At 43.6% G+C, this 17801-nt stretch overlaps 1 protein-coding gene and 1 long non-coding RNA gene across 7 annotated transcripts in view; both read left to right on the forward strand.

The window, feature by feature from the left end:
- The window catches only part of LOC126547386 (phosphatidylserine lipase ABHD16A), a 154965-nt gene that overhangs the window by 64089 nt on the left and 73075 nt on the right, over positions 1-17801 (forward strand). For all 6 annotated transcript variants that reach the window (XM_050195373.3, XM_055062894.2, XM_050195371.3 and 3 more), the window contains 7 exons: positions 681-845; positions 4129-4192; positions 11558-11621; positions 11717-11773; positions 11843-11905; positions 12023-12096; positions 17227-17325. In XM_050195373.3, coding sequence (XP_050051330.1) covers positions 681-845; positions 4129-4192; positions 11558-11621; positions 11717-11773; positions 11843-11905; positions 12023-12096; positions 17227-17325 — 586 coding nt within the window. The remainder of the gene's footprint in view (positions 1-680; positions 846-4128; positions 4193-11557; positions 11622-11716; positions 11774-11842; positions 11906-12022; positions 12097-17226; positions 17326-17801) is intronic.
- On the forward strand, positions 12103-14529 carry LOC129380830 (uncharacterized). Its single transcript, XR_008609040.1, has 2 exons — positions 12103-13539; positions 14027-14529. It is a non-coding gene; the product is annotated as an uncharacterized lncRNA (long non-coding RNA).

The following is a 17801-nucleotide window of genomic DNA, read 5'->3' on the forward strand; positions in this document are numbered from 1 at the left end:
TTTGAGGCATTTGTTTGAAATGAGCTGTTTCATGTTTGCAGATGGTGTAAGCTCACATAGTGCAGGCACACAAAACATCCGTTCATGCACATTGAATGACTGAAATGTGCAAAGAGTGCATATAAGTTACTTTGGCAAATATTTCTACTCTCTGATGGTAGTCTACATATTTGATACTGTGTACAGTCGTGAAAGTACTGTGCCAATTGCGCTATTTTGTGCCAAGCTACCCAAACTGTGCCAGCTTGCTCCAAAGGAAGCATTTTGAAAGAAATCCGTGTACTTAGCGGGATGCACGCTTTCAGTGGCAACCACGTAGGCACAGCTGCGTGCTAATATTCATCATATGTATCCAGTCGAATTTAATTAGCCTTCAATATTTGCTGGCTCAGTAGAAAACTCCTAAAGAAAGTATGCTTACTTAGTGCATATCTTGACTTTACCATTGGATAATGAGTAGAAATAAATGTTATGTTGGTTAATTATATTGCTGTGAACTTTCATTAATTCAGGTGCCCACTGGCAGATGAAGCAGGCACAAGGCCTGTGGCCTATTTTTCTAATTTCGTCGTTTTGAACGCTATAAAAACCATTATGGGAAAGGGAAGAAATGGCCTAATTTTTTTCGCTCTATTGGGTGTCATTTCTGCTTGAAAATGAGTTTATCCATCTCTTTTCAGGGAGTGCCTTTTCCAGATCAAGAAAAGAATGCTGTTGATGTTGTGATGCAGTTTGCCATACGCCGGCTGGGCTTTGCCCCTGATAGCATCATTGTGTATGCATGGTCAATTGGAGCTTTCTGTGCCACCTGGGCAGCCATGAACTATCCTGACATCAAGGGGCTGGTCAGTGGTCATTTCTTTGTTCTGTTTTCAAAAATCTTTACTGCTAGCAATATGTGTGCTGTACAACATACAGGGATTTGCTGATATGGATTACTGGGTCCTTCAAATGTGTTCTCCACACCGCGGTGCTCGCAACCAAGGGCTTTTGATGTGTCGGGGAGGCTTTAAGGTGCTCTAGTACTTTTGCTGCGGCTTAGATAAGGTGACAAAAACATCCGGGGACACCTAAGCACTTCTTATGAGTCGTGATGCAAAATCATTAATGTCCAGTTGAATGCCGCTGATCGGTCCTTCAAGTTACCAACTCCTTGTGGGCAAGCGAGTGCGTTGAGACGTTTGGCACATTTTGATTTGGCCTTACCTAGGAGCAGTTAGAACACAGGCGAAAGCTTGCGTGAACAAGGAACGTGCCAATAACACAAGCTTCTGAGAGCGAGAGTGATGTGGTGTCACGGCAATGCCTTCTACCCTCACGCAACACCTCACGTGCTGGTGTTCCATTTCACCTGCTCTGCTTCATCAAGGCCCGAGCCAGCACTGTGAGCCAGTGACATGAGCACTCGTGATATGCTGTCACAGCCAATAGGAATCTAGATGCCGTTTTGCCACTACAGACACCGCCAGCTTTTCTGCTCAATGGGCCGTTTGATGCATCTGCATCGGAAAATGCTCGTGATCCCTTACTGACTTGGAAATGACGGCTGAAATTCTACGAGGGGAGCAAAGTGCATGCTGGGACCTAGTTATTCTCAATTTTTTTTTCCAATCAAAGCACATACACTCACTACATTCACATTGGCATTTAGAAATGGAATATATCTGCAAGAGTTCGTTATGTGACAGAATTGCACTATACTTCACAATTCGCGGCTTATATGTATGTTTATCGTTTTGCAAGCTGGTTTCAAAGCTTTAAGTGAATTGCCTGCTGGTGTCGGCATTTGCATGTCTATGCATTTCGCCGTAGTGATAGGGCGTGAAAAAAGATGTAGCACGATCTGCTCACAGAAAGATGTGGTACTTGTTCATGTACACCCGGCGGCAAAATATTGCAGGCCACGAGATCCGAGAAAAAGCTGAATATCGCCGTAACCTCACAATGCAGTCTGGTATTTGCATTTCGGGCCTCGACTAGCATATGCTAACAGGATTGTCGAATACAGTTTTACTGGCTACTGCTACAGGCTGCTTGGAAATTGAATGTTTTTGTAGATCCCGTGGTCCGTGAACTTTTGTCATCGGGTGTACTTAGATATATGTGCACATTAGAAAATCTTAGGTGGTTAAAATTAATCCAGAGCCCCCCCCCCCCCCCCCCCCCCCCCCCCCCCCCCCCCCCCCAATATGGTGGGCCTCATAATTTTATTGTGTTTTTGGCACATGCAGTCCAAGGTTTATTTCTAAATTTATTTCTCGCTGCATTTGCCACTGTAACGCTTTGTTGTGCTAAGTTGATCGCCAGCTGTAATGGTTGCATTGCCATTTGATTCTGAAATTTTTAATCCTGTTTACCGACAGGAATGAGTGTTGTGCATATTGACATGCATCAGCCCGCTGCAAGCAAAAGCATTCAAATTATTATGAGTGTACAGAAAAAAAAAAAGTTTGTTGTCTATGTATTTGGTGTTGGCTTTGTCAGCAAATGGACAAACCCAACTCGCAGGATTAAGTATGACAGTCCAAAGGCAAATATCCAAAGTACCACTGAAATGTGCAGATGCACAAAGAATGTTTCAGATAAGGTGCAGCAGGCTTTTATTTTGTAGATTAAAGAAAATCCATGTGCCTGCTGCATGAGTTTGCGTACTATTGCCTGCTGCATGCCACAGTCTAAAGGCATGCAGCAGGTTGGATAGTGCAAGAAATTGTGCACCAAGTACAAGATGATAAATTATGCAGTTATTTACTTGTTTATTAGTGTATCGAGTTGCAGCCTAAACAGGCGTTGTCATAACTAAAACAGTAATGATTAAAATGTTAATTACATCAAAACACAAAAATACTAGTTGCTTTCCTGCATCTCTGCTTATGGCATGTTTTCTTTTAAATATATTTATGAATACCCTACATGCCTTCAGGAAGGCATTCGGTAAAGGTGGAATGTGGTTACATCAATGTAAAACTAGCCTTATTCAACAAGGCCGAAAAAGGCACCATGTAACAAAAGCATTATTAGCACAACTCAGTAACATGTTGAAGTTGAGGTTTATTTTCCTTCAAAGATGAAAGAGGGAACTGCGACAAAAAGCGGTAAAGCCTGACGAGGTCACAGTTCCCCAAAACAGCCGATACAGCAGTGAGCAACACAGAAATAAATATTAACATAGTATGATAGTGAAAAATACATTGCTTCAAAACAACATTGCATCAAATACATTGCATCATAGTATGATAGTGAACAAACTACATTTCATCAAACGACAGCATTACCGTGAAAAATGTTACTTTTAATACAAAGACAGTGCGCCATAAATCAAAGGCAGTGCATAAACATGGCATGAGGACATGCAACATAAAAGCAACATATGCAACATAAAACTAAAAACAGGAAAAAGTATACACGGGAAATACTAGTAAATATTATACAAATATCATTACACTGCAGAGTAAGCGTACAAACACGAAAATTTGCCATATCAATTGCTCAATCACTGCAATGCAAAGTACAAAAAAAAAAAAGAAAACCTATGCAGACAACAGATAAGCTCTGCCATCTACTATAAGATACCAGTTCACAGACAGTGGTGCGTGAATCTACGCATGATTTGTTTAGAAAAATAAATGAATAAATATAACCATAAGTACGAACTATATACACTTCAATATCAATAAATAAGGATGTAGGAAGGTACAGGAAAAATAACTGCACAAAATTCCTAAATAGTTGAGATGGCATAATGTTCAAGGCCGAGGTGAAAAATTGCCTAGAATATATCCTGTGAAAATCTTCTGCAGCAGGTCAAATGAGAAGCAATGCGTACGTTGAGATCTTGCACAGTGTGCTTTCTATGGCTGTCTCCATGGGTACCAGAGCCCTCGGCTTGCACCAGATTGCTTTTTGACTGATGAATGTGCCAAATAGGATGGCCAGAGAAAAATCTGCCAGCATGCACGGTCTCGGAGGCCATGCGAGTGAGTGTCCCGACCTGTCCACAACTTGTAAATCAAAGATGTCCAGTGTAGTCTACACCTAAAAAATATTGCATTCCTTTTTTTTCTTTTTATTTTGTGTTGTGGGAATCAGTTACACATTGCTATATGCTACTGTTCTTTTTGCAAATAGATACTGGATGCTACCTTTGACGATGTTCTCCCTCTGGCTGCATCCAAAATGCCTCCTAGCTGGGGTGAGCTAACAAGCAATTCCTAGCATCCTTGCAGTGTCCTTCATATGGGCTCCTCAGAGTTTCTTGTTTGTTTTTTGTTGATTTTTATAGTATAGTCATTATTTCTTTAAAATATAGCCTCTAGGCCAGTCTCGAGTGAAAGTGAGTGTGGCTTGGATTTCGTTTCAAAACCTTGTTTGCCAAATGTTAACATAACTGAAATTTAAGAATCAGAACTGTAAATTGACGTTACCACCCTCCCTTTACTTCAGCAATGAATAATGCACTATTGAAGCTTTTTAATGTCATTGGGGCTCTTCTGTAGGCAGTGTGGAATATACTAATTAAAAATAATTTACTTTCTGTGTGTTCTCTGCTATGTAGAGGGATGCCACAAACATCGACAGTCGAGAATGTGCACTGCTACTTTTTAAACTGCCAATCTCTTGCTGGTCTCTATCAGTACAGGAAGAAATATTGTGATTTCCACCATATTTCTTTTTAATGCTCTATCTGTTGTTAGTTCATGTTAAGTGCCTTAGTTTAAAGAAATGTTTAGAATTTTCTTGATTTCAGAGCATATTTAACAAATTTTGTTTCTAATCTCGCAGGAGTTTTTACATTTACTTCATTAATGCAGAAGCCAAATTATTATGAAACTAATTCCTTGAAACATGTTCCTGAAACTCCATTATCTTGCTCTGACTGCCCCTAATTTAACCCTTTCAGTGTCTTGACATACGGGTATGTTTCCATGTTTCTGTTCCGCCATTTCACGGACGTAGCCATACATTCTCTACTCTACATTCGGGTGTTTGCACTAACATGAAGTTGGCAAGCTTTGAGGTGGTTCCGCCAGCTGTTGTATACTTCTACAGGAATATTTTCTCCTCTCTGAGTTTGCTCAGCTGTGGTTTTTGTTAACAGCTGTGGAATGAGCCCCTGTGTGGGTGTGATTATGCAACGCAGAGCGCACCTGACTGCAAATGGGAAGGGTGGCTCCTAAACATTGTACACTGCTATGGAAGCGATATTTCGTTTAAATAATCGCGCCAAAGCCTAAGGCTTACGTGTTTCTGCCATCTGTCGTATTGAAGGTGTCTACCAACCGTGAAAACCGGGAATTCTGAGGGATCTTGAATGGTCGGAAATACTGAGGAAAAACTCAGGGAATTTGTGCTTGTATCAGGGAAAATGAGCTATAATTTTATTGAAAGGGAATGAAAGTTGCGGTAATGCTAGCTCGAGTAACAGAGAGGGATCATAACGCATTGTCTTTGACGCTGTGTCATCGGCTGGTGGAGTTGCCAGTGTACAGTCAACGACAGACTTCTCAGAAGCCCGATAATTCGCACGGCTTCTCGGCACCACCCCATAGTCAGTGTATAAGAACGTCTGAAATTTCGGGTGCAAGAACCCTTCACCATCCGATTTTCCGGATTTTTTGCCGTGGCCGCAGGACCGAAACGGCATTAATTCATTAATGAAAGTCACCACTGCCGCCATTTCGATTATCTCCTCGCCTCGAACCGGTGCTTGCCCGCAGATTCGCTGGCAGCCGTAGCCACCACTACGGCAACACTAGGCCTAGCTACTTCCGACGTTCGCTATTCAGCGTCTTGCCATTCTGTGCAGTGTTTTTCATTGAAATAATTTGCCACTGTCGGCAATGGAACCGACGCCGCCTTTGTGGTCCTCGCGATTGACTTCGAAGCTCGGCAAGCACAGCGCGTTAAATACGTTAAATAATGCCGGTTCCCGAAAGTCAGCTTCGCCCGATACAGCAATGTTAAACGGTGAAGCATACGCGAAGGTATTGCGGTGAAGCATAACAAGCGTTGAAAGGGGCAATTGCCACGGGACACTGTATGTAATCCTTAATTATACAGGCGTGCATCCGCAATCTCCTGTCACAATACGAGCACAGATTAGCCTAATAAGTGTGCTGGCAGTCCTTCAGAGCTTTTTCGGATGTGTTTGTGGCGATTTGAGCCCTTAAGGTCAGTAAAAGACGTGCATTCATTTTTTGATGTCCTTTCTTTTTTGAAGTTCCCGGTTTCTCGAACGTTTGCGTGGCCCCTAGGGAGCCCGAAAAATCGAACATTGACTGTACAACTGGCCAAGAGGATGCTTCAAATGGTTCGTGGGGCGAATGTGCGACTGAAAGACAATGAGAACAGAAAGGACCTACTCATTGAGAAATGAACGGGAAAGGAAGCATGCTGCCACTGCTTTGAAGGAGCTTGAGCTCAAAGAACAAAGTGTTGGCTGATGCCGAGATGCAGGTGTCCCACATCCAAACGAAAATAAACTCTTTAAAGCAGTGAAACTCGACCCTGAGGCCTTGTGCGCAGGCTGAGAGTATGTCAGGACAGTTGAGGTTGACTTGCCAGCTGTTGAGAATCTCACTTCTGACAAAATTTGGGCCTCATACCAACGGGCTTGCTATTAGTTGATAGAAGTAGCTCATATTCGACGATATTTGCTTTTTTATGCATCTCCTTTTTATCCTTATTTAACCCTTTCAGGCGCCATTTGCAATTAGGCATAGAAAAAAATCTTTTTATATATAAACATTCTTTTTGGGACCTAAGAAAGACAAAGCCATCGAATTCTTGAAAGTTATCATGAAACTTTATTATTTGCAACATCGTACACAATTGTGTACACAGCGCCTCGGTGGTCACAAAATTCACTTGTGGAATGCGAGGAAGCAATTCCTCTCTTTTGTCAGGCACAGTGGCACGGCGCATTTCGTGCAGAATATCCGGGCGCCTCGTGTGCACTTCTCGAGCTTGCAGCTCATTCGCACCTTCTGGTCGCAGGATTCGGGCCAATGGTCAAAGGAGTCTTAGTGTGCGTCGGTGCAAGGAAGCGATATTCTTGCTTTTTTGCCCTATCTTTGGTTGTGGTGCTTGGATCTCTGCAAGAGAAGGCCTTCCACGCTTTTTCTCGGGTAGTACCGACTTAATGCTTCGGCAACTTGCAAGCGAAAATTCATCAAATATAGGAGTTTAGCTCTAGGTAGCGTTTCATTGTCGCGGTGGTAGTCCAGCCAAGAATTGCAGATACCCATGTTCACAAAAGGAAAAAGCACTCACCCCCGAATGCAGAGATCTAACTTGGCTCGAACTTGACTTCTGGCAGTCTCAAGACAGCTTCGCCGCGCGTCGTAAATCGTGCTTGATCTTGCGGACGACTTGCGAACGACTTGGCTGCGTCGAAGTCCGCTCAAGTTTCAAGTCTGCTCCCGGGCTAGCTTGAAACTGACTTCGTGTGTTATTCCAACATGGCAACCTCCCGAACGGACGTCGTGCGGAGGTTAGCTGCTTTCGAGTTTGCTCTCCACGCCATGGATACAGCATTTTCAGAGGCGCAACCCTTGCTGAAAATTCCGCGACCCACCCTACGTGACCGAGGGAATGCGATGGAGCTGTACGACGACGAACAATTGCTCGGTCGCTACAGATTCACAAAGAACGCCGTGCGACTTCTCGCTATGTTTCCTATCCGGGTAAGCGGGGACAACAGAGGACCGCCTGTGTGCCTCCCATGCTGCAGTTGCTGATGGCTGTGATGTTTTACGGCGCTGGCACGTTTCAAACAGTCACCGGAGGTCCGGTCCGCATTCCTCAGTCAAAAGTGTGCCGCGCAGTTGGAAAGGTGACTCTGCTCATCGCGAAGCACCTGCGCCCGATGCTGGTGCGCTTCCCGCAGTCGCGGAAAAATTGATTGCGAGTGTATTTTCTCATCTCCTGTGACTACACGTACCATCACCAGTTATTAGCGCTCACGACCATATTTACGCTCAGCATTCTGAACTGTCACGCACTCATCCACCGAATACGAAACATGGGCATTAACATAATAAAAAGTGGCCCAAAATAAGCCAGACATGCAGAACATGTGCGCTTACCAGTTTTGTGGCGCTTTCCCTTTTCTTTCGCAGCTTCCTCTTTCCGCTTTTGCTTCAGGTTGGCCCAGCATTCCTTCAGTTGCAGGTGATCGTGCCGCGTAATCCCGTGATTGGCATAATAATGTTTTGCTATTTCTTTCTGCGTCTGATTCTTCTTGGTCAACGACGCGACATCAGTTTTCTTGCATTCCACAATATGCTTGTAGTCGTTCACGAGTGTCGTCAGCAGGCTCTTTTCGTCTTCTGTAAAACGGGGTGCCGTCTTGCGTTGCGGTGCATTCTCTTGGGAGGAGAGCGTACGTGAGTGCGACATTTCAGCGTCAAAGCCTGTTGACAGAACAGTAATTTCGCACCAAATGCGGCGCGGCCGTCGCGCGAGCCCCACAACTTGTTTTCCTAACAGATGACAGTTTCTGAGCGCGTGTCGTCTACACGCGCTGCCAATTTGCGATGTCCACGACTGTGCCACACTCTCCATCTCGTTGTTCTCGACAAACCCTCCATACGAAGTAGACAAATCATTTGCACGTGTCATTTTATTTATTTATTTTGTTTTTTATCGGGTGTTGTCACCCATATGGGTCTGGGCAGGGGACTCTACGGCGCTCGGTACTCTTCGTTCGCAGCACATGTTGCAGTTTTTTTCTTGTTTGTGACTCCGGCCTAGTGCGTTCGAATAGGTTGGCTTTTTCTTCAAAGGGTCACGTAGCCCGAGCAGAACAAGGGCCGTCGCCTTCCTACTGGAATGCCTATAGGCGAAAAGGGACGCGCGAGCTCCCTCAGAAACCGACCGTATGCCTCGTCTCGGCCTCTTGTATCCGGTTGCCGGCCCAGACGGCGCATGAACGCCTTGCGGCAATCGAGAACAAAAGCCGTTCAAAGACCACCATACGAACCAACCATTTCGTTCGCTTCTCCACGGCCAGTTATACAAACACGCAACAAGACCTCCGAGTTAAATATAAGCTAAAACCAAAATAAATGTGACCATAAAATTGATTTGCGCTCAAATACACTGTCGCCCAAAAGTGTAGCAGCGACTTAAGAAAATGGCGAAACCTGCAACTCAAAAAGCGCGCCCAAAACACCGAAACTTGAAGACCACTTAAACCCGCCGGGAACGCGCGCTTTCCGCAAGCAACACTGCCCATCGCAGCGGCGGACGTAGCCAGATGGAATAAATTTACGCAAACTATACTTCAGCACTTATGCCCTGGTAGAAATTTGGAAAGATACATACTTTTTTGCTGTACAACGTGCCTTACGCTAATAAATTTATTGTTAACCTCGAACACAGACGAGCAACCTGCTTTTGCATTGAAGCACAGTCTTGACTTGACGAAGCAAGTCAGCTTGAGCGTCTATGAAACGCGAAAGCCGACTTGGGCGTTTTGAAGTCCACCTCTTGCTTCGGGCCGACTTCGTCAAGTCAAGTCCAAGCCCGATCCAAGTTAGATCTCTGCATTCGGGGGTCAGTGTCCACTTCTTCAGCTTGCGTTTCCCCTGCAGCAGCATCTTCCTCTTCTGTGAGGTTGGTGAACGCAGCTGCAACGCAGGCGTCGGTCGCTTCACACGTGGCTTCTTCTTCGTCACTTTCCCCGACGTCTGAAACATTTATCAGCAATGAGCTCCAAAAGCCTTTCAGCTGTCTATTGGGTTTTCTTATGCTTGTTTGCATTGTAGAAAGATGAACGACGAATGGCCAAAAAACCTGGAAAGAAAATCAAAGCAACTCTTAGCGTTCTTCATTTCTGCAGCGACCACGGCGCTTTGTACACAATCGTATACACATGCGCGTGCGAGCGTTAGCGTTCGGTCATCTCCTCAGAATGGATGAAATTATCACTCCTCGGTACTTCATATGATGCACAAGCGCGTCTAATTTTTTTCGCTTGCCACAATAAAAAAAAGCGGCTCTAAAAAAATAAAAACTTGACTCACCGCTCTTTGCTGCTCCGGCGTCCGCCATTTCTTGTTTTGATATGAACATCATCACCGAAATGCGACAGATGGCACCCAAAATGCACATGGTTGTCAGTTTAAAGTTTGGAAATGCGCTAAAGCCAACCTAATAGAAAATTGCGTGCCCTAAACGCGAAAAAAGCACCAGAAGTACAACGTACACAATTGTGTACAAGGCGCCTTAAAGGGTTAAGAATGTTTGACTTGATTTGCAATGGGTTTTACAATTTTTTCGAACATGTTTTATTCACTGTGAATTTTACTAGCCCCTCCTTTCTGTTTTCTTCTTGAATAAAGTAAGCACTACTCTTTACCATTTAAACTGGAATTAGTCATTTCTTTTTTTACATGCTTACTAGAAAGTGACAGCATCAGGTGACATGGTGTCAGCCCATGTAGACATAATAGAGTTCTGTGTCACTCGGGGAATTTTCCAATGGCACTCAGGAAAAACCTCAAAAACTCAGGAAATTTGGAACTTTCAACTTGGTAGACACCCTGGTTTATATAAAAGATTTTCTTCTTTCTCTTTTTTTCATTTTTTTATACCGTTTCCCACTATCTTCACATTGCTTGCCTACTTTGCAGTAACGAAGGTGCTCTTTTCGTTAGTGTGCTTTGTCTGTAACAGCTCTTCCCTCTGTTGTATATCTTTCTTCAGTTGCTTTCTGTTTCATCTGTTGCTTTCTCTGCTTTGTCTGGTCGAGTTCGAATAAACAAAAGCCCTCCTTCTTTGAGCATGGCCGCTAGATTGCTTTTAGATGGCTGCTCATGTGGAACCTTCATCTCCGACTCTAAATACGAGCCAAGCTCATACTCAGATGACAGTTTGTCGCTCACACTTGGAAGAGGCAACTTCATATGTGTCAAATCTTGACCCTGACACCGTGAAAAAATTCAGAGAACGATGGCATTTTTTAGTCTGCTGCGCATTCGATTCCTTTTGTCAGCTAGGAATGCAAGAACCATACCAAGGAAACATTTTCCATTGTCTGTCTTATTTTTTCCCATGTGCATAACCAAAAATAAACCTCTGTCTTCGTCTTATACATACAAGAAAAAAAAAATAAAGAACAGGCGGCACGTCACCTCCAAAAAAAGAAAAAAGAAAAACCCAAACTGAAAGGGTTAAGCTCTTCCGTTGCATTTTCTTTATCTACCATTTCAACTTTCCCGATTTGAAGTTGTGATCAGTTTGCCTAATCAGTGACCTATGTTCTGTCATGCATTGGTTATTTCTTTATTTAATGCTGGAGGCTTTCCTTTTCTCTGAAAAGGTAACTTTCTCATTTTTATTTGTTACAAAAGTTGTCTTATGTGAATGTCTTTTTTACTTGCCTGCCTTAGTTCAGTTACTGCTTTTTTCTCAGTGATGCTCATATTGAAGCATTCATAGAGTTGAATCTGCTACCCTTTCTTCAGGAGGAAAATCTTAGGTTCCTAATATTAGAAGTACACTAGGAGACTTGTGTATGCAAACATGTCATGCCTATTTTGCTCGTTTCCAGAGCCTATCGTGAGGCGAACAATCAAAGGGTACCTGAACTTAAACAATCTGGACCAACTCAACAGGTATTTCATAATATGCAAGAACCTCCTTAGTCTGTTTTCAGAAAAAGATAAGGCCAGTCCATTTTATTTATGCCTTTGTTCTAAATTTCTCATAGATATGGAGGCCCTGTTCTTATGTACAGACGAACACGTGATGAAATTATTTCAACACAGTAAGTATCCTGCCTACTGTAATGGGTAGAAAATGTTTACCAATATTGAACTAACGTGCTCTGCCACAGGGAGTCTGCACAAATTGTGAGCAACCGGGGAAATGACCTGCTGATTGGTTTTTTGAAACATCGGTAAGTATATGAATGACTGCTACTCTCAACCAACTTTTGTTGCATACGCTTGGTACCTTTCGTCCAAGAGGTTGGCGTGCATACAGAGAATGCAAACTGAGAGGCCACTGTTTGCAGGTTCCCAAAGCTCGTGACAGAAGAGACTCTTTGGGCACTTCGAGACTGGCTGTCGGGAGACAGGGGTCACCAAAGTAAGATATGCAATGTTTAATGGAAGTCTTTTTAATTGCAAATCTTAAAGGAGTACTGACACATTCTTTGAAGCTGCGGTAGCTCTCCTCGAATGCACAAGGACAGCACTCGGCAAGTATGAAAGTTGGGAAACACTTGTACGGTGTTCGGTCATCTTGTAATGCGCTGAGTGACTGAGTAAAACTATAACCACGATGTAACACCAGGCAAAAATGACAGAGCGCAGACTGCCTACTGGTTTATTGTCAATGAGACATTGCCCATATTGTGGGCTCCAGTCAAGAGAATACACAATGACAAAACAGCGGATGCAGCGTATGATAAGCCATTGCCAGGTGCATGGCTTCAATTCACATGACAGTTCTTGCCGGCTCATATCTTGGGTTGCCTAGAGCAAGAGAAGTTGGGCTTCCACATATATATTCTTTTCCAACCCAATGTTCGGAGCCTCCAAAATTTCTCTACATACTCTAGATTTCTCTAGAACTCTGCTTTGTTAGCCTGCTTCTCACCAATCTGGGTCAATGCGAAGTGTGTTCAAAAATTTTGTGCTGCTATTTTATTATTGTCCCCTTCGCAGTCTGGGATTTGCTCCGCAGCATGTGAAATAGAGTGCAAGTTAGCTGCGCGGGCTGAAGGCTTGTCTTTGTTTTTGAAAAGCGTTGTGTTGTGCCTGTGAGTGCATTTGTTGTGCTGATTCGTATTCTGGGATTCATTCAACACATGCTGCGCCGCGGCCTGTGACGCCAAGTGCCAGTTAGCTGTGCTCAGGCCGGGGCAAAAAGTGTTTTGTGGAAAATTGTAAGTCGAGACTTGTTCTGAGCATGTGTTGCTTATCAAGGCTCCACATGAACCTGAGCGTTTAAAAAAGTGGCTTCACCCTCCATGTGAAGAAGAGGATGCTTTTCAACGCGACACTGACACTTTGAGTGGCTTCCAAGAGCAGATAGTTTTGCAGCCTACTGACCACGTGTGTACGAAGCGCTTCCCATATGGAGTGATCTCTGTAGCACATCATGCAGAATACAAGGAACACGTCCTTCTGCACTCTCAAAGGAAACCTGTGCTTTCACCTGACGCTGTGCCTAGCATTTTCCCAAACTGCCCAAAATACTTGATCGTGCAGCAAAAAAACCGAGAAAACCTCCGCGAAAACAGAAGGCCCTGCTGCCAACTTTTCAGAAGCAAGGGCAGCCAAAAGCGTTTAATGCTTTTGAACAGCTTTACTTGACTGTTGAAAATACGCCAAATTTATTGCACTAGAGACAACAAGTTCAGAACATGCTGATGCTGAATCAACAGGCGCGCTGCGTAAGCGGCCACGCTTTGATTTCAGCAGTGTTGTGCACCCTCCATGTGAAGAAGAGGATGCTTTTCAACACGACACTGACACTTTGAGTGGCACATGCACTGTCGACGCACTTAATCATCCAGCCAAAAAGGTAATTTCTTCTTTATATTCAGGTGGCATTCTTCAGCTGCCTTATCTAAGCTCACTAGGAGCAAGAAATCATGAAATGTTCTGAAATAACTAGTGAACAGAAATTAGTGTAAATACGATTTGTGTGACACAGTCGTGTTTTTTTACGTTCAATATATTTTACTATAATTAGCCAGGTTCTCATAGGACAGTTAATAGCATAGTGTGCTACTGATTGCATCAGTACTTACTATTCACTATTAGGTGGCATCTGCAAAATGAATATTCATTTATTTACCTTCAGCTCCTTTCAGGTGTTACAAAGAATATAACAGGAAGAAAAAATTTGATAAAAAAATAAACCAGTAGCAAGACACCTATAACATCAACTTGTTTAATAGAAGTGATGATAAAATATAGATGAGTACCTTTCGGATGGCAGAAACATTTCTTATTCTATAATTTCTTTACATGCAGTAACAAGTTTCTTCTTCCTTTGAAAAAAATAGAGCAAGAGAGCAGTCGTGGACCAACAGAAGAGCAGCAATACACCAGTTGCTCTTTGTTGCCGATCTGCTTCTACCATTCCAGAGAACAGCTCTGTTGAGCATCCCTGACCAACACAAAGAGCAGAGGTGGACTGTTGCACCCCAACTTGAAGTTCGTTCAGTTGTTGAGAACAGCTGAGCAGTACTTTGGGAAAAATTCAGATGGTCGGTCTGTATACTGGGAAAAGGAGCATGTGCTTCACATGAGCCCAAAGAAGTCATTGCACATATTCTGCCCTTAACAATGAGAATGTGGCGGCACTCTGTAAGGCCGTAAGCATGAACATTAAGGAACAAGCTGAAGAGAAAAGAAAGCTAGCAAAACTATTTTCATCCCGAATTTTGTTGCAAAGTTTACAGAATATACTAATATGTGTTATATTTCTTGTGAATGTATGTTGCAAACAGTTTGTGCCTTGTAAGATATAGTTTTGTGGAAAAATAAAGCGTGTGTTCACCCCTTGTTTCAGCATACCATTCATTATACAGCAAGTATAAGAGCGCTGTACACACCACCAGACTTACTTATGGTTAGGCATTTCTTTTTTCTGGTGAAAGAGCATCTATTATTCTCTTGGAAGACTGAGCAGGGGTTGTGTGTCGAGTCAAGTTTGTAACCAAGCACATGTGTAAGCTTAGAGATGCAATGGTTCAAGGTGCTTTTAGGAAGTTTATTTTTCTTTTGCTTCAATTTGCTGAGACATTGGCAGGAGCAACTAGAAAATATGATTGATATACAGACTTCAACATTTCTTAGCAATTGGAGCTATTGCAAAAATGCTGGTGACAAATTAGCTGCGTATCCTCTTAGATAATCCGTCTGGTTACTGCAGAAGCCTAGTGCATTCATCCATGCGCATACTTTTTTTTATACCCCAATATTGAGCATGACAAATGAGCAAGGCTCGGCAGCGATAACCTACACAGTGTGAATCAGTGAGCCTCCGACTTGGTGCCACCTGTCGCCGGGAAACGGAAGCAGCATAGGCGGTGAACACAATCTGGACACTGCACTGGCCACAGTGTCATCACCTAACTTATTTTCCTTACACTGTACCCCCAGCTTATGGTTGAGTTCACATTGTCTCATCCCTTTGCCATGCTACAATGTACCAGATAGCTACGTGTGGCTATTCTCGCACTGAGTGACATGAGTTGTACATTTCCTTTCACACTTGTCTACACAATTTCCAAGGATCGAACAAACTTCGTCGTCATGTTCCTTCATGTGAGTACGTCGGCAACATGCACTTCAGCTAGATGGATGCCATTTTCCAGACTCCTTGAAAGGATTCCTAACGTAATGAGCTTCAACCATGATGACGACACACCTCGAGGTTGTGCAACCTGGGAAGCAGGTGACCTCTTCATCATGTTTGCACTCGGTCCTTAAGTCATGTCACCCACAGGTGCCAATCGGAGCATGCAGTTGTCCTCGGCAAGCCACAGGAGCTCAGCCAGCACACTCGTCGTGGCACCCCACGCTGGCCGCGATATCTTTGCTTGCTGCAGACGCAGCTACATACAACAGTAGTGGCTAACTAGTGCACAACAGGGCTGGAGTGTGCGCTTGCGCTCGTGCTCCAGTATGTCCATGCTATGTGGTGTGGACCAGCTTGACCAACGGATAGTAGCCACATCCAAATTGCGCATTTTGCGCAATAGCTCAATACAAAGCGAAGTCTGCCAAGGCATCTAGCCAGGACTGGCAAGGAGTGAGTGTGTGCTGGTAAACGTACGTTTGGTCTGACCTGAAGTTCTGCGTGGTACGAGGCTAATTGAGTGTTCAAAACTAAGAGAAATTAGCGAGGCCGGATGGATATGACACTGATAAGCGATGTAACCAAAGTTTGTCCTATGCAGGTGGGTGTGGCCGAGCGTTTGGGGACGACATAGTATGATAGTCGTACTTCTGGTAGTACATAATTACTATCAAAATTCAAAACACAAATTTTCACTTGCTTCAGCCTGTTCATTAAACTGTGCGAATAAATGCACAGTAACAGTAGGAAGAAGTGCACTGATTTAGACACCTTTCTTGATTGATGTCGGCTATTGGCCAATAGCAGCCGCATATAGGAATCTGCTATATGACTAGATACAGCAGCCCAAAAAGAGTGAGGATGAGGAGAAGGCTTCGGTTCAAAAGGGAGGGTTTGAGAGAAAGGTGACTTCACGCTCTGCTTATGAGCTCCGCACGCTACACACGACTGCAAAATTTGGCTGAGATTTTCATAGTGTATGCTGTCCCTATACTGTGTTTTTTCACTAAGCCCAAGAGCTGGTTCCAGGGCCCCTTTAAGCAAAGCACAATTTTAAACTTAATTGCTTGCATTAAATAATGGCCCGAACACTTTAAGCCTTAGAAAAACTACTTGCAAACACCAGAGTAGTCTGAGTAATTTACTGTAATACGTACTTGTTTCTGTGAACCAGTTTCAGTATCCAAGATGTTTATGCATTGTGCCTTTGGGATACACTAGCTTGCTCAGTGATGGTCCTGTCACTGTGGCTACCACACGCAAATGCAACCAGAATAAACACGCACAGCACTCTTGTTTATTTCAATGTTTTAGGAGTAACACTGTCAAACCAAGCCTTATCGCCACACGACGTCGGTAAATTTTGCTTTCTGTCGGAACGTCGCGATGTCGACAAAGCTAGGCCCAACATTTTGAGAACTTTTGTATCAAATTAAAGTACCTTATCGGTGTTTCCCAAATTTTATACATGCCACGTGTGATCCTTTGACATGTCCGAAGTATGTAGAGTTTCTACAACTTCAAAATAAATGTCGGTACTGCTTTGAGAGCCTTATTTGACTTCACTGGCGGCTGTGGTACTTCTGTGTTGAAGTGTCTTTTCTTGTGCTCTCTGTCAGCATGTTCTTTACACATTTCTGCTGGACAGCTAAGGTAGAGAAGGCTGTTAAATATATATATATATATATATATATATATATATATATATATATATAGCTCAACCTGAAAATGAGGTTACTGTTAGAACTGATTGCTAATTTGTTACTGTCACATTGTAGTCCACATTGTGGCATTCACCTCGGAACTCCACAGTTGGCGTCCTTGGCTTTTTTCATCAAAACAAGAGAGCTTAATTAATGTACATAGCCTACTAAGAAGCATGTTGCCTTGTCTTTGTAGTGGTTCTTTGGAACGAAGGTGGTGTGGATGAAGATGCCTGCATGGAGAAACTGGCGACTTACATCAGGGAGAATGGTCCATCGTTCCCCATGCTTATTGGTGAGATACTTTTCACTTTTAACGTAAGAGCATTCAGGTCCATGTGTTGCAGAAAATCTGGTGTTGGCTCCAGCATTGGGTATTGTTTCGGCAAAAAGATTTTCAAACCACCCATACCCAGGCCCTCCATGTGGCACAAGGAAGTTACTGAACAGTCAGTTACAGTCAAAAGTTAGTCAAAAACTCTTGCCCCTCGGTTGACGTCCTTACATAACGAGGGTCTCGAATCCGGCAGCATTGATGCCTTCAGGTAGCATGTGTGGGTTTGTTGACCAGTTGCCTTCACCCAGAAAGATTGCGTACTCGTGACGCCTGCGGCAGAAAGGATGTTCCACATCCGCCGCCAAGGTTTGCGAGTGGTGACATTGGCTAACACTCCCAAGGTTAGTTCTAGTGGTAACGCATAAATACCCAAGAAAGTGGATGGGGAAACTGCGCCGCGGTAGCCAAATTGGTTAGAGCATCGCACACGTAAT

The sequence above is a fragment of the Dermacentor andersoni genome, chromosome 1, assembly GCF_023375885.2.
Source record: "Dermacentor andersoni chromosome 1, qqDerAnde1_hic_scaffold, whole genome shotgun sequence".
Classification (NCBI taxonomy): domain Eukaryota; kingdom Metazoa; phylum Arthropoda; class Arachnida; order Ixodida; family Ixodidae; genus Dermacentor; species Dermacentor andersoni.